This window comes from Macaca mulatta, chromosome 3 (assembly GCF_049350105.2).
Source record: "Macaca mulatta isolate MMU2019108-1 chromosome 3, T2T-MMU8v2.0, whole genome shotgun sequence".
NCBI lineage: Eukaryota > Metazoa > Chordata > Mammalia > Primates > Cercopithecidae > Macaca > Macaca mulatta.
The window spans coordinates 141,310,971-141,327,466 of NC_133408.1; the positions used below are offsets into that span (position 1 = coordinate 141,310,971).

Here is a 16,496-nt window from a genome sequence, read left to right on the forward strand (position 1 = left end):
CTCTGAGTTTTAGCCTTCCTAGCACAATTCTTCCTCTTCCAGTCCATTCCTTTATTCCTGTTTAAGGCTTTTCATCTTGCCTGCTTTATTTTGAACCTATCCTTTATGTAGCTGAGTTTATCAGAAGACAATATGTGCAGATTTATCCTTTTCGATAGTCATTGGGATTACTTGAAATGGTTGGATTGCTCTCTCCATAAGGAACAAAGCCAGGGGAGAAATGGCTGTTTGAAAACAATTTTACAGTGTTTCTAAGAAAAACGCTTTTATTTAAAAGATACAGAAAGGATCATTTTTAAAGCATTGCAGAGAAAGCCTCAGCTCCCCATATTAAAAAAAAACAAAAACAAAAACAAAAACAGAAACACTTTGGGAGGCGGAGGCAGGTGGATCACGGGGTCAGGAGTTCAAGACCAGCCTGGACAAGATGGTGAAACCCCGTCTCTACTAAAAACACAAAAATTAGCCAGGCATGGTGGCGGGCAACCTGTAATCCCAGCTACTTGGGAGGCTGAGGCAGAGAATTGCTTGAACCTGGGAGGCGGAGGTTACAGTGAACCAAGATCAGGCCACTGCACTCCAGCCTGGGTAACAAAGTGAGACTCTGTCTTAATAAAAAATAACAACAACAACCACCAAAAAAACCAGATTCTTCAGGTCAAAGACGGCAGCCATGTGAAATTTTCTTTGCAAATTGAAGCCATTGCTTGGCTAACACATAGTGACACGATGTTTGAGTACTGGCAGCAGTGTGTCTTCCGCACTTGCTAAGGGACAGGTATTTTCTTAGCCTAGGTCAGTTTCATTAGGAAAAATTGCCCTTTTACCCACTTCAAGCAGCTTAAACAAATTATCTCAAAGAACTGCAGGGCTTAACCCATTTAATGAATTTTAATAAGGAATACATGAATTAGCCAAACACCAGAAAAAAAAAAGTGAATAATATTGAACTAGTTCTGATGGAAATTAGCTCATGACTCTGCTGGCTTACATTTACCAAAGGCTGAATTTTTGATGGAAAGCTTAGGCCTGTTTTCCAGGCTCTGGGAGAATGGGAAGATGTTTAAATTAAAGATTAATTTTATTAGTAGTATTTTCTCCAAAAAATTAACCCTAAATGGAGATTATAAAAGCCATGGGGCTTTTTTTCCTCTTTGGGAAACTTTTAAAAAACAGTTTCTTGTATTGAAAGGGTTTCTCACAATCCCTGAAATATTTTCAGAAATGTAGTGAGTATGTGAATTCCGTTTATTCCCTACAGTCCTTCATAAGAAAGGATAACTTAAGAAGTAGAAAGGTCTGTGTGGGTGTTCATGTGAATTCCTGTCTTCCAGCAGGGCATCATAGGGACTGTGGAAAAAAAAATTCTCTCCATTTATTACTTTCTCTTTTTTCTCTCTTACACATGTGATATGTGCACAGTTTTGTTCTCTCTTTTCACTTTTTTCTTTTATTGCTTGAAAAAAATTTTAATTGTGGTAAAATACACATAACATGAAACTTATCTTACATCTCAGTGTACAGCTCAACAATATCAAGTGTATTCAAATTATTTTGTCTCCTTTTCTTAAGTAAAACAGAACACACAGCTTTTAATAACCAAGGGCATGGAAATCAGTAGTGAAACATATCTTTGTTTAAAAGTCATTCCTACTCCTCTTTTGCTGCTTAAAAAAAGAGAACTAGAAAGTGTTTCCCCAGAATCTCCATCATTTTTAGTAACTGCAGAATCGCCTATGAAATACATGATGTTGTAACAGTAATCTTCAAAAGCAGAATCATATGTTCTAGCAAGTATTTGAGCTAAAGGAGAAACTATTTCACATTCTGCAAATGGGAGTTCAGTATGTCAACTGGAATGCAGAGGGATGTTGAAAGGCTTAGTTCTGTTTGGGAAAATTCCTGAAAATCTTGAAAAGTTGTCTTGGTGGCCAGGCACGGTGGCTCACACCTGTAATCCCAGCACTTTGGGAGGCCGAGTCAGGTGGATCATGAGATCAGGAGTTCGAGACCAGGCTGGTCAATATGGTGAAACCCCCGTCTCTACTGAAAAGTACAAAAATTAGCTGGGCATGGTGATGTGCACCTGTAGTCCCAGCTACTTGGGAGGCTGAGGCAGGAGAATTGCTGGAACTCAGGAGGCGGAGTTTGCAGTGACCCGAGATCACACCTCTGCACTCCAGCCTGGGCGACAGAGTGAGACTCCATCTCAAAAAAAAAAAAAAGGAAAAAGAAAAGTTGTCTTGGCGTTATTCCAAATTGACAATATCATGATGATTTACAGTTGCTCTTCATTGTATTTTGAACTCTTATTTGAATTGGGATGATTTTAAGAAAGTTCATCATCTTTTTGCCCTGTGAAAATAAATAATAATAAAACTCTTACCACACAAATGCACACCCAGATAGGAGATCTCCACTTCAGATCTGCTGTAAAGACATTGATGTTCTTTCATTTTGGTTATCATGTGTCAGGAGAAGTAAGTTCTGAAAAGAGCCACTCTGTAATTTGCATTAAGCAATTTGAAAATGGCCTTTTGTGGCACTAGCATTGGCCACGGCATCCTGTATCGCATGAGGTGACCTCAGTCCAGGATCCCAATGAGAAGGCAGTCAGCACAATGCAATGATCTGTATAGCAAATGCAATGTTCTAAGGTTTCTCAAAATCAAGATTCCTGACAATAAAGAAAATAGTAAATATTTTCAGGGTTTTTTTTTCAAATGAAATAAATATTACCTACAGTAGATGTTACTATTGTGTTTTTATTTTAAAATGGTTACCAGGGACATATATAAATTGTTCCCTATATAGGATGACCAGATTTAGCAAATAAAAGTATAAAATTCCTAATTAAATTGAATTTCAGATAAACAATGAGTAATTTTTAGTATGAATAGGTTCCAGAAGTATCAAATAATTTTTAATAACAGTATGTCCCATGTAGTATATGTCTCATGCTATATATGGAACATACTTATACCCCAAAAATTATTCATTGTTTTCTCTGAAATTCGAATTTGACTGGGTATATATTTTATCTGGCAACCATATTTCTGCAGTTCATTAAAAATTGTATTTAGGGCTATCGGGGGAACCTGCACCCAATATTTCAGCGTAGATTTTTTCTATTTTCCCTAAGTATTGGCCAGTCTGAGAAATAAAGAGAAAGAGTACAAAGAGGAATTTTACAGCTGGGCCTCCGGGGGTGACATCACATTTTGGTAGGTCTGTGATGTCCCACCTGAGCCACAAAACTACTAAGTTTTTATTAAGGACTTCAAAAGGGGAGGGGATGTATGAACAGGGAGGAGGTCACAAAGATCACATGCTTCTGAGGCCAATAAAGATCACAAGGCAAAGGGCAAAATTAGAATTACTGATTAAGGTCTATGTTTAGCTGTGCATGTATTATCTTGATAAACATCTTAAACAACAGAAAACAGGGTTCAAGAGCAGAGAAACGGTCTGACCTTAATTTCACCAGGGTGGGGTTTTTCCCCACCCTAGAGAGCCTGAGAGTAACTGCAGGAGACCAGGGCGTATTTCAGTCCTTATCTCAACCGCATAAGACAGACACTCCCAGAGCGGCCGTTTATAGACCTCCCCCCAGGAATACATTCCTTCCCCAGGGTATTAATTATTAATATTCCTTGCTGGGAAAAGAATTCAGTGATATCTCTCCTAATTGCACATCCGTTTATAGGCTCTCTGCAAGAAGAAAAATATAGCTGTATTCTGCCTGACCCTGCAGGCAGTCAGACATTTGGTTGTCTTCCCTTGTTCCCTAAAATCGCTGTTATTCTGTTCGTTTTCAAGGTGCACTGATTTCATATTGTGCAAACACACGTTTACTATCAATTTGTAGAATAGTGGTCCTGAGGTGACATACAATCTCAGCTTACAAAGATAACAGGATTAAGAGATTAAAGACAGGCATAAGAAATTATAAAACTATTAATTTGGGGAACCGATAAATGTCCGTGACATCTTCACAGTTTATGTTTAGAGATTACAGTAAAGATAGGCATAAGAAATTATAAAAGTATTAATTTGGGGAACTGATAAATGTCCATGAAATCTTCACAATTTATGTTCCTCTGCCATGGCTCCAGCCAGTCCCTCCATTTGGGGTCCCTGACTTCCCGCAACATCTCTCCCTTTCTTTTTATATAAATGTGCCATGGCGACGAAGGCTTGTTCGTTCTCTCGATTTTGATTCAGGATACTTTGGCTGCTCTGGCACACTAAAAACAAGTCAATTAAACAGAGAAACATAATTCCAAAATTTACCATAGTGGAGCCCCCAGTAGACTTAATCCAAGTTGTGGGGTTTAGTCCAGAAAGACTTTCTGCCACCTGATCTAATGCCTCAGGTCCAGGAACAATGGATAAATGAGCTTGAGAGGCTTCAAAAATTTGTTTCTTTAGTTTGGTTTTGTCCAAGGATAAATTATCTTTCCTACCCAGAAGGTGTCCTTTGACCATTTCCCATGAATGATCAGTCTCATTGTAGGAATATGGTGTGATACAGAAATCAGAAGTATTCCAATTGCACTGCATTTGCATGCAATGTTCGAGATTCATAAGCCAATCCCCAAGCCAAATAACAGACTGTCTTAAATCATTAATGTGATTAGCCAATTTCTCTGCTGCAGCTCCAGCCAGTCCCTCCGTTCGGGGTCTCTGACTTCCCACAACATAGGGCCAGGTGCAGTGGCTCACATCTGTAATCCCAGCACTTTGGGAGGCTGAGGTGGGCAGATCACTTTAGGCCAGGAGTTTGAGACCAGCCTCATCATCATGGGAAATGCCATCTCTACTAAAAATACAAAAATTAGCGGGGCATGGTGGCAGGTGCCTTGGTCCCAGCTACTTGGGAGGCTGAGGTGGGAGGGTCGCTTTAGCCTGGGAGGCAGAGGTTGCAGTGGGCTAAGATCACACGACTGCACTTCAGCCTGGGGTGACCAAGTGGAACCCTGTCTCAAGAAAAAAAATTGTATCTAGTTGACATGTAGATTAAATTTACATTTCAATAATGAAATCAGTGTTGTCTTTTTTCTTCTGTCATTTTCAAGTACCAGGATTTCCTGCCTAAACAATCTGCAATGTGTATCTGTTTCTCTGCCCATCTCACTGTGCTCTTAGATGCAGAGTTACAAATATATTCTAGTTTTATTTCTGGTTCCAAAGAAGACAGATTTTACAGGTGTAATTCAGTTTTGTGTTTTATATTAAAATGCATCTATTTAAAAAATAAATTTTAAAAATGCATCGCATCTAGTTTCGATATTAGCTACATCTAAATTTTTCCATTTATTCTCTTTTTTGTTTTATGTTCTTATCCATATTTCATATAACTTATAACTGTATCTTGAGCTCTTTTGCTTTTGTCATAAGACTGAAGCTCAAATAAATACATTTGCATTTGTACATACACAAATGCACACTCAAACACACAAGTGGCTCAGGATAAAAGTCAATAAATGATCAGTATGAAAAACATGAGTCAGGTCATTATAAAAAAAATTTTAATCCTACCAGAGAATTCTAATATACAGCTTTCTATAGAAGTAGGGGAAATAAAGGCCAGAAACTAAAACAAACTATTACTATTACTACTATTTTAAAGAATACGGCTCTTTTTCTATAAACTTGGTTTTGTAATGGACTACCTCAACTCAGAAAGGCTGAAGAAAAGGTTGTCTGTATCTCTGTTCCTGTTTTTCTATGAAGATGGATGATGAGGTACCCCAAAATTAATATTCTCAGATGAACCAAGCCTAGAAAAATGCTTAGACTTGAGAAAGGCTAGGACGCCAAGTGAGGTATAGTAGTTTCTGGGGGATGAGAGGAATAGTGTCCCTATGATCTGTGAGGCAAACAGCAAAGGCAAAATTTAGCAAGTAGTTTTTAAATAATCATGCCCAATAGAGATTATTCCATTCACATAGTGTGGAGATTCAACACACAATACACGTATATGCAAAACTTCCTAGATCACAGAAGTCTTATCTTGCTTTTGTGATCTACGCCCTACCAGAATAATTTCAGAAATAAGCTCAATATAATAACCAGCATGTCTCTTCAAGGATTTGAAAGTTTTGATTTGGTTTTTAGTGTTTTTTTTTTTTTTTGAGACGGAGTCTTGCTCTGTCACCCAGGCTGGAGTGCAGTGGCGCGATCTCCACTCACTGCAAGCTCCGCTTCCTGGGTTCACACCATTCTCCTGCCTCAGCCTCCCGTGTAGCTGGGACTACAGGCACTCGCCACCGTGCCCGGCTCATTTTTTTTTTAATATATTTTTAGTAGAGACAGGGTTTCACCGTGTTAGCCAGGATGGTCTCAATCTCCTGACCTCGTGATCCGCCCATCTCGGCCTCCCAAAGTGCTGGGATTACAGGCGTGAGCCACCGCACCCGGCCTTTAGTGCTTTTTAATTTTAATTGAAATAGATTAGATTTCCTAGAGGGGCCATCCCCACAAAAACATACAAGACATTTATAGCAGTTTGACCCACAACTTCCCATGAAGTTGAGCAGAAAGTTGGAGTTTAATCACATAGAAAATTTGACCTTCTCTCTTCATCAGGACCAAATTGAGTATATCCAAAATAAATGTTTTTCATTCATCTTAATTTAAATGTTTGTAGCATGATTAATAATTTGACAAATAAACAAAAATAGCTTTTTTTTTTAGGAAATTATTCTGATGCTCTCTCTTACCACATGAAATTCCTTACTCTGCAGCAAGCAACTTCTTTTTAACAATGATTCAGAAAGGGCTACTATTGCTTCAGAGACTGAAGCTTCTGCAGTACAACTCAGCATTAGAAATATTCCAGAAACTGCCATCACATGAGCAGTAAAGGAGCCCTGGGTTGCACCAATGGTCTGAGGTCAGACTGAATGAATCAGCCTTAGAAGAATGAGGAGCCCAAGTACCCATGATGAAGGGCAGTCAAATTAAACACCCTCTCTCCTTGTCTCTTCTCCGCCAGGCTCCTGCTTACACCATTTTAGTTCTGACGCCATAACTCCTGAGAGGGTAGATGATTATACATTTTCTATAGGAGGGAAAATCATCTTTTAAGATAACGTCTCATGTGGAGATGAGAGCACCATTAAGAGGAACTATTTTCAATACCTCTGTATCAAAGTCTAAGAATCCCAGCACCTGTCAAATGTGAAATAGCAAATACTCAAAGGCTGTTTGGGCATTGCAGGAAGAAGGTGACGACACAAAGAAAGTACAGGAAATAATTGAATATTTTGACGTTGTGAAAATATATAAACGACGTCTTTTCTCAAAAGTACTATTGCTGGCAATTCCATAAAACAGCAAACAAATTTTATACTTCACTGAAGACAATGGTCAATCAGCCAATAGGTTAAAATTTGTTTCACTTTTAAACCCATGGTCGAATTGTTTTCATTGGTATTTTACAGAATGAGTCAAGGAGATAAATGTATTTATTTATCTGTAATTTTTACTGTCAACTCTTTCCAAAAAGGATGCAATTAAATCCTTATAAACCATACAGTGAACATAGTTTTTTTATTAATTGGAAAGAGAAATAGTGAACAGCATATGTAAGACAGAAAGAGAGCTAATTTTACCAAGCTTCTTGGGTAAGATGGTTATTACCCCTAAACATTAAACTTAACTCTAGGTTCTAAGGAAAGCTTAGAAACATGATGGATTATATAGTTTAACTTTTTTTTTTTTTTTTTTTTGAGACAGAGTCTCACTCTGTTGCCCAGGCTGGAGAGTGCAGTGGTAGGATCTTGGCTGACTGCAACCTCCGCCTCCTGAATTCCAGCAATTCTCCTGCCTCAGCCTCCCAAGTAGCTGGGATTACAGGTGCATGCCTCCACGCCGGGCTAATTTTTTTATTTTTAGCAGAGACAGGGTTTCACCATGTTGGCCAGGCTGGTCTCAAACTCCTGACCTCGGGTGATCCGCCTGCCTTGGCCTCCCAAAGTGCTGTAATTACAGGCGTGAGCCACTGCACCCAGCTCAGTTTAACTCTTTTCATAAAATTAATCATCACTTATTCACAACAATGCATTATGGTACAATTACTATTTTTGCCATGCTGAGTTGGATTCCTTAATGTGTGTAAATAACTATGTATCCCGATTTCTACAGATATTTCCTACAAACGGAAAGAGGAATAGTTGTCAACTATGCCCATTTTGAACAAGTCTGTTTAAAGATGAAAACATAGTATGTGGCATGTTTTCAATATTCATTTTTATTAGGGATTTTATCAGAAACTACCTGATATTAACTTAAGTGAAAATTGTTGAAAGAAGGAAGATACATGAAAAGATATGATTTTGTTCTATGTGCTCGATTAAGTTTTGGATTGTTAGGACCAGCATGTGGCAGTGCCCTCTCCCTCTATTTTAAGCTTGTTTTTATCACCTTAAAAAAATTGATTTCATATGCTAAAATCATAATTTTTAAAAAGGGAATTAATCTATCATTTACTTTTAATTATCTTAATCATTTGAATCACAACAGGGTCACTCAAATCATTATATTTTGTGATAATAGAAAGAGATCAATACATTGGGTAAAAAAGGCTTCCATGATACATGGTTCATTCAATTAACAAACATTTTGAGCTCTTCACACAAAATATTTGCTAGTACTGGGGCACAAAGATAGAAATCTGCCCCATCTCAGTGGAGAAACACTCACAAAAATTTATAGTGGAACCCAATTCATAATGTAGGTATATACATTATTTTTAAATTTAGGAATAATGAAAGCTTATTAATTGATTTTTAACCACATAAAGCAGGTAAATAAAACAATCATTTCTTATACTAAGCGAAGATATTTACCTTTGAAATCAAAATGTATGTCAATATCCTCTCTCTCTCCCCCACTAAGGCTGTGCAATAGAAATCCCTAAGGGTGACTGAGTTTTGAACCTTGTCAAGCTCTGACCATTTGATACATGTTCACTTGCCTTCTCTGTGCCTTAGTATCTTCAGCTGCCCAATAAGGAATGTTCTTAGAATCATTCATACAATTCCAATGAAATTATTTGATTTTGAGCTCCTTGAAGAAAATGATACAGTCAGGCAGAAGTTTGTTATTGTTATTGTTGGCTATTAAGTAATTTAAAATCAATTACAATTATCTTAATATCATGCCACCCGTAAGTGGCAGTGGGCAATATTTTCAAAGTTCAAATATTGTTTTCTTTATTACAGGTTTCTTTTCTCCATGGAAAACTCCAAAGCCTGTAAGTTGGAATTATTATGCTTCTTTCTTTATTTCTACTTACTATTGCAATTTCATTAAATAAAAGTTGAATTTGGTGACCTCAAAATCTCTTTCAACTCTAGAAGTCTGTGATGTCAAAAAAATAAATCCTCTGTATCCCTTTGTCTTGTGTCTGTCCCACAAGTACAAGAGTCACTCATCTGACCTTCCTATAAAAACAATTCTGCCCTTTTAAAATATATACTTGCAAAATGAACATTAACACTATGCAGCCTAATGTAATGAAACTACTTTAGAAACCTTTTGTTTTTCTCCTGTCCGCAATACTATGTAGTCTTCATAACATGGAATTTTTAGAAATAATATAAACTATAGGTCCAGAAGTCTTGACCTGCAAATTAAATGTAGTCCACAAAAAATTTAACTCTGTATATATTTACATTTACATTTTAACGTCTACAGAGCTACATATGTGTGTGTGTCATGTGTATCTATGTTAGCTTTGTATATATGTGTATATATAAAATATGTATGTGTATATATACATATAATGTGTGTGTATATGTCTTTGTGTGTACATATATGTGTGTATATATACGTACACACATATATTTAAGCTCTGTAAACTGTGTATATATTCTGCCACACCTGACAATCACTCAGAATGGTGCTTCTGAGTCTTCTTCAGATACTGGAGATCTCTACCATCATCTGACCACTCTAGGCCTACTTCCCTATGAAACATGGTAAAATGTCTGTGCCAATATAGGAAGCTGGTGGGTTTTAACAATCTTTTTGCAGAGCTAGGCTAGCCAAGTTGGCTTAGCAATTAGAGATGGTCTTTACTTGCTGATAGATTGAAACGATTAATTGCCCAAGTCCCAAGAGCTGGGACTGGTTTTCTGGGATCCCATTTTATGTGTTAGAATACTCTACCCTAACTGCAATATGTGAAACCCATGACCGGAAGAGGCTGCAGCAAAGCAGAAGACTCTTCCTGAGCAGGACCTCATTTAGGATTTGACTCCTCTGGTCCACAAAGAACATTAGATGGGAAAACCAGTCCTATTTAAGCTTAGCAAATCACTTAAGGATGCATGTGATTTTGAAAAGAGATACTTATAAATGTTCAAAATGAAATTTGGTTTATCTTAACCGATGTCTAAATAATTTCTTCCTTTCACCACCAAACTTAAATCTGTACTCTGTGGTTATACACATCTTTATCTAATTTAACAAGGAACCTTGTGACCTCATCATGGTGCTACAATTATGCAATCTAGTGATTTCCTTATACGTCCCACATTTATACCAAATTATGTCATTTGGTATAATTGCAGCATTTGCTGTCATTATTGTAATTACATTCATAGTCAATAATTCCAAAAAATGTTTTATAGAACTCAATGTACAATTAGTCCTGAATCCATGTATTTCTACAAAAGCTAAGGCTTGGACTTCCAGGGCATAGACAAAGGAAGGTAGAAGGCTATAGATTTAATGTCTTCCATGTATCTACCGGAAACTCGAGGACTATAATGAGAGGAAGTGTGGCATTAATACACTTGTTTAGGGTGCTGGCACTAAAGGCATTCTGCCTGGACTCAAGTTTTGCTTCTTTCCCTAACTAGATGACTTGAGCTAGCTATGTAAGCTATCAGAGTCTCAAGTTCTATATCTGTAAAGTGGAGATAATAACACCGTCTCACTTGGTCATTGTGAGGAATTCTATGAGCTAATCTATGTAAGGTGCTTAAAACATGTTGCCTCTACATGCTGAGCTTGAAAACATGAACTATTATCACCACAGGAAGCAGACCCTCCATTCATGAGCCTTTACCAAGTCACTTAAGGATGCTCTATGAAATGAACATAGTTGACTGAACTATTAATCAAAACAAGTATGTAACAATATACCACAGTATGTGGGCTTATACACATTGTCCTCTGAGTGTGGCCCTTTTGGCCTTCTCTTATCCAGTCCCACTTTCCTGGGCATGGACACTTTGGGACTGGACAAGAGAGGCCCAATAAGAAGCTTGTTGAGAAATAATCATGTGGCCGGTAACATAAACTCTAAATAGGTGAAGGCCAGGAAGATGCTAGGTAGAGGATTGATGATATCTTGGATCAGAATAAGGAAATGTTATATGGGGTGAGATCTAGCTTCCTCCTAGTCCTGTGTGACTCCCTGACTCTTTTCTGTCTTACTGATCCACATCTCATGCTATTCCATGTCAAGATAGTCACTTCCTGTTGAACAAGTAATATGCTAAAGTAGTGAGTTCTCATTCTTTCCATCTGGAAAGGATCAAGTGCATTCTACAGATACAGAATCAAGACAAATGCCATCATCTTCCAACCTTGCCCAAAATAGTGAGGGGGAGGATTTAAACTACTCCACTTTCTACAGTAAGAAAACAGTTTCTGAGCAGAGCATTTCATGGGAGTAGGGGAGAGGGGCCTGCCTCATTCATAATCTCTTTACTATTTGATGCCTGGGTGTGGACTGTATGTCCAGGCTGCTCACTGATATTTCAGTGGCTGTCCTTTCATAAAGTTTCACAGACATCCATTCATTCACCAAGGCCAGCAGAGATACAGACTTCTCTCAGCTACAGAAAACAACTTTATTTCCATTTGTGCTTATTCTAGTGAGATGTTTATAAACATTGGCCTGGGTGTGGACACCACTGGGACTGGACAAGAGTGGCCCAAAAAGAAGCTTGTTGAGAAATAAACACCTGGCAGGTAACAAAAACTCTAAACAGAGAAAGGCCAAGAAGATGCTAGGTGGACCAAGTAAGGCCCATCTACCTCAGTAAGGGCACAGGATCAGAACGCAGGGGGTTCATGAAGGTAGAAAGGAGCACAGAGTGAGTATCCCAGGTAGAAAGCAAAAGTCCAGAGACCAAAGTGTCTAAGGAAGTAGGGAAGAGTCAACGGAATCCACCCCTCAGAAGGTGTAGTCGGGTCAGCATACCAGCCCCAGCTAAGGGGGTGACCTCTGACCCTGGGGCAGGTGGTTTGCCCCATGGTCTTCTGGGTAGGAGTCACCAGGTAACTCCATTTAGGAGGGAGCAGGGCAGGAGGTGATGGGGAACAGAATAGTATGTCTGCTTTTTCTTGGGTGCAGTGATTTTCTGCTTTACAGCCTTTTGGGAAACCCTGACAGAGTGACTCAAGGGTTAATGAATGTCACAGTAGGAAATTGTGAATGCTTTGCTAAGCATGAACTGGACTCTTGACTAATTCCCCAATCTCTGTGCTACAGAAATTGTAGAATTTGTCAATCTGCCATGGCAGCCTTCCCAAACAGTGCCCAAAGCATTACTTGTTCTGTAGTTTTAAGATTGTTTTTTAGAAACACCAATATTTCATATGAAGCATGTCGAATGACTGTACATGAAGAATACATCTACCAGCAAGACACATGTGGGTATGAAGTAACCCTCAATGGAATATGGGAGAAAGAAATAGACATTTGCTGAAGCCCTATGATGACAAATGGGAGATACTACAGCTCCCCAGACCATATTTCTAATTTATTTACTTTTTAGTATTGAGTATCTTATATTTGAAAACAGAAGGGATGAAGTCACAGCTAGAATGCATCCACCTGGTGCCTACCGTCAGCTAAAGTGAAAAATTACCAAGGATATGCCTTTACCCACAAATGTGGCCTTCCACATCATGGCAAGGTCACCCGGAATGGATGACCAAGGAAACCCAGAATAGCTTTCTGTATGAATTTTGCTATCAGATGAAGTATGAAGTACATAAAGATTTTTACAAATGGGAGCACAAGGCCTGCTGAGCAGAAAATTCACAAAATTCACTAAAACTCAAACCATATTTACCAGTTATTCCCCCCAGTGTGATATTATGTAAACGAGTAATTCTGTTAGAGTTATAGGGTGGTTCTGACCCAGGATTTGCCACTGGCAACTGTTGGGCCTCAGACAAGCCACTTACCCTCTCTATGCTTCTAGAGATTATGTTTCATAGGAGGAAATTGAACTAGACTAGGGGTTTTCCATCCTTGACAGTTATAGAAACTTTGTTCAGATGAAATCTTGGGCAGTAGCCCACATAGAAAACAAATTAAAATGAAGCCAATCTTATTGAAGGAAGGGTCAGTGACCCGTTTCTTTTCCAGTTTGTTGGCTCAACATGAACCCCTGCCACAGTCCCAGTCCCAGGTGTGCAGGGCAGGCCCCAGGTGTCTCTGGTGTTATACAGGTGCACAGTTTAAAAAACACTGGAGTATATGGCACCTCACATCCTTTCCAGCTTGAAAATATTGATAATAAACAGACCAGAGCTGGAATCGGAGCCCTGACAAAAATATAGCTGGTGTGAAAACTAAAGCAGGACAGTGCCATAGGGGACAGAAAGTTACAATCCTGCCAAGTTCAATGTAATGTATATCAAAACTGTTGTTTTGTTTTTTAAGTGGGCATATTTTATTCATTCACTAAATGAACATTTTCTGAGTACTAACTATGCATTGGTAATACAACAAGTAGAAAGATGCAGCCCCAGTCCCAGCCTGATCTGTTTGAGACATGGCTGAGTAGACTCATGGTAATCACAGTTGGATGTGCTGAAGTGGTGTGAGGGGTAGGAGGGACAGGGCGGTCAGCAAGAGCCTTCTAGGAAAGGAGATACCTCCTCTGAATCTAGTAGCCAGGAGAAATGAGAGAGGGGATGGAAGAGTGGAAAATACATGCAGAAAGAGAAATGAAGTATGCAAAGTTTCAGAAGCAGAAGAGAACCAGGTGGGTCCTCGGGAATGAGAAGCCAGCCCATCAGCCAATATGGGGAAGGTGAGCAAACCCAGGGTCAAGAGGAGCCCGCCACGCCCCTCTCGGAAGTTTGGCCTTTGTCCTGAGGACCATGCGTACTCAGGGCAGAGTTTCAACAGGAGGGCAAACTAATCTAAATCTTACATACACTGCCGGTTTATTCAAAGCAGGAAAGAAAAACTGAGTTTGAATGAGGCATCAGTTGATAAATGAAGATGAAGCTGGCAGTGCCAATAGGTGATCTCAGGGAGCCTGTCTTCCTCCTTGATAAAAAAAATAATAATAATAAATGGTATTAATCTCTGCCTTCTCTATCTCATGGTGCTATGGTGAGGATCCAAGAAGATCATGTATGTCAAAGAACATGATAAACTGGGAAGTACTCTGCAGGTCTTTAAGAAATTATGGAAGTAGCAACATCTGTAGCAAAATTCTGGGGGAGGAACTACCAGATCCGCAATAAATGAGGCATCCTAGGAGACTTTGAACAATCCCTGAATCCTAGATGGTTGCATAATTATGTCTAAACTGAGAGGAAAGCAACTGAATGCTCAAGCGTAGGAGGTTTTTGCGATATGCATAGGTGTCAAATGAGTATAAGTAGATGACTACATCTTCTGCTCCAGTGAAAGTGATGTAATATGTTGAAACCATCTTAGAAAAGAAACAACTAATACCGTACATTTCTAAGCACTTACACATGATTTGTCTTGAGACACATTATCTTTATCCTATGGGGGAAAAAAAATAGAGAAATTAAGTGGTTTGCCAAAGATTACCGGCTCACTGTTGACAAGGTTATATAAGTTATATATAAGTTTGCATTCAAAAGTCAGGCACCGCTTGCATTTATAACAGTTTATGATGTTGTCTTACATAGACATAAAATCTTTTCTTTCAAGGAATTTATACCAAAGTTTTACCCGTTCCCTGGAAGAAAAGTCCACAAGGAAAAATGGTTAACCTAAAGGTGACAAGAGAAAGAGCCAGGGAGAATTTGTCAGTCATTTTCTCTGTCCTCTCACTTTTCAGATAATGGACCGATGGGAGAATCAAGGCAGTCCTCAAACAAGTTTATCTGCTCCGGCCATACCGCAGAACCTGCCCTTCCCACCTGCCCTTCACAGGAGCTCCTTTCCTGACTCAACCGAGGCCTTTGACCCGCGGAAGCCTGATCCATATGAGCTCTACGAGAAATCTAGGGCCATTTATGAAAGTAGGCGTAAGTGAAAGCCACATGAAACAAGGGTACATTAATAATAGCTGAGGCCCTACCAGGAGATATATTGAGGCTGAATGATCTGGCATGGTTTTATATTCTGAGTTTCAAAAGTGTTTCAAGAGCAGAGCCAGCTGGTCTAAAATTATCTTCGAAAGCCTGTTGACTCTAAAAGTAGGTTTATTATATCTTTCACCTTACATTTTATCTCCTACTTTTCTTCCCCTAATCTCCTGAAGAAAATCGGGAATATATTTTTTGGGGTTTGGGGGTGAGGTTGCTGGTTTTGTTTAGATTACCAAATACAGAAAAGAAGTGTTTGGCTTTTTTTTAAATCTGTTTAATCTGATCTTGAGCCTAAAGCATAGATTTTTCTTAGAGCCTTGAATGTAGCCATTGAAGAAGTTAGGACCTTGAGTAAAATGTCAGCCAAGCCTTCCCAACTCACAAGCATGAAATCAACTGGTTCCGAATGCAGTACTGATCTAGGTGCCAATCATCTCTCCACAGTTTTCTGCTTCTCCTTCAGTGCAGTCAGGCACATTTGAACATTCAGTCTTAAAATGTTCACTTGTCACCTTATCTGAAGGTCTTTTAAAATTGTTGTACTTTATAAACATTAGAAAACAAGGCTTTTAATATTGCTTGCACCATTGTTGTGCTTCTTTCTACCATCTTGCAAGTCATCTCTACATGTTAGAGGACAGGAATCTCACAGTATCATAAGAATCTGTGTATTAAATGAGCAGGAAACCCAGCCTCGTAGAAGAGTTTGGTCCCTGGCGCTCCCATTTACGGTCTGCTGATTTCCTTTGCTTCAGTGTTCCACCAATGTCTTGTTTCCAACTTTATCATCTGAAGCATGAATAGCAAGTTTTAAATTGTGTGTGATCTCAGAGGATCTCAAATCTGCTTACTCTTTTGATGAGCTCAGGGGCTGAGAATTATGCACCCAGCTGGTAAAGGGGAAAGCAGACATAATACCTTTTCCCCATCCTCTACAACTCTTTGTAGAACTAATTTTGGTTGAAAAATAGTTAGGACAGCAAGCCATTGAGAAATCATTTATATCAAAATGAAACATCTCACCACCCCAAACCCACATACACTTTTTTTTAAAAAAGAAGCTACATCAGAGCTACTATATTTCATTCCTTTCCTTCTGAACAACTGAAATATCTTTCGATGGTATCATTAGCATGTCTTTGCTGTAGCAGAGTAAGAAC

At 38.8% G+C, this 16,496-nt stretch overlaps 1 protein-coding gene across 2 annotated transcripts in view; it reads left to right on the forward strand.

Moving 5' to 3' along the window:
- The window catches only part of MAGI2 (membrane associated guanylate kinase, WW and PDZ domain containing 2), a 1,467,795-nt gene that overhangs the window by 1,276,128 nt on the left and 175,171 nt on the right, over nucleotides 1-16,496 (forward strand). For both annotated transcript variants that reach the window (XM_015134089.3, XM_015134090.3), the window contains exons 11-12: nucleotides 9,231-9,262; nucleotides 15,084-15,273. In XM_015134089.3, coding sequence (XP_014989575.2) covers nucleotides 9,231-9,262; nucleotides 15,084-15,273 — 222 coding nt within the window. The remainder of the gene's footprint in view (nucleotides 1-9,230; nucleotides 9,263-15,083; nucleotides 15,274-16,496) is intronic.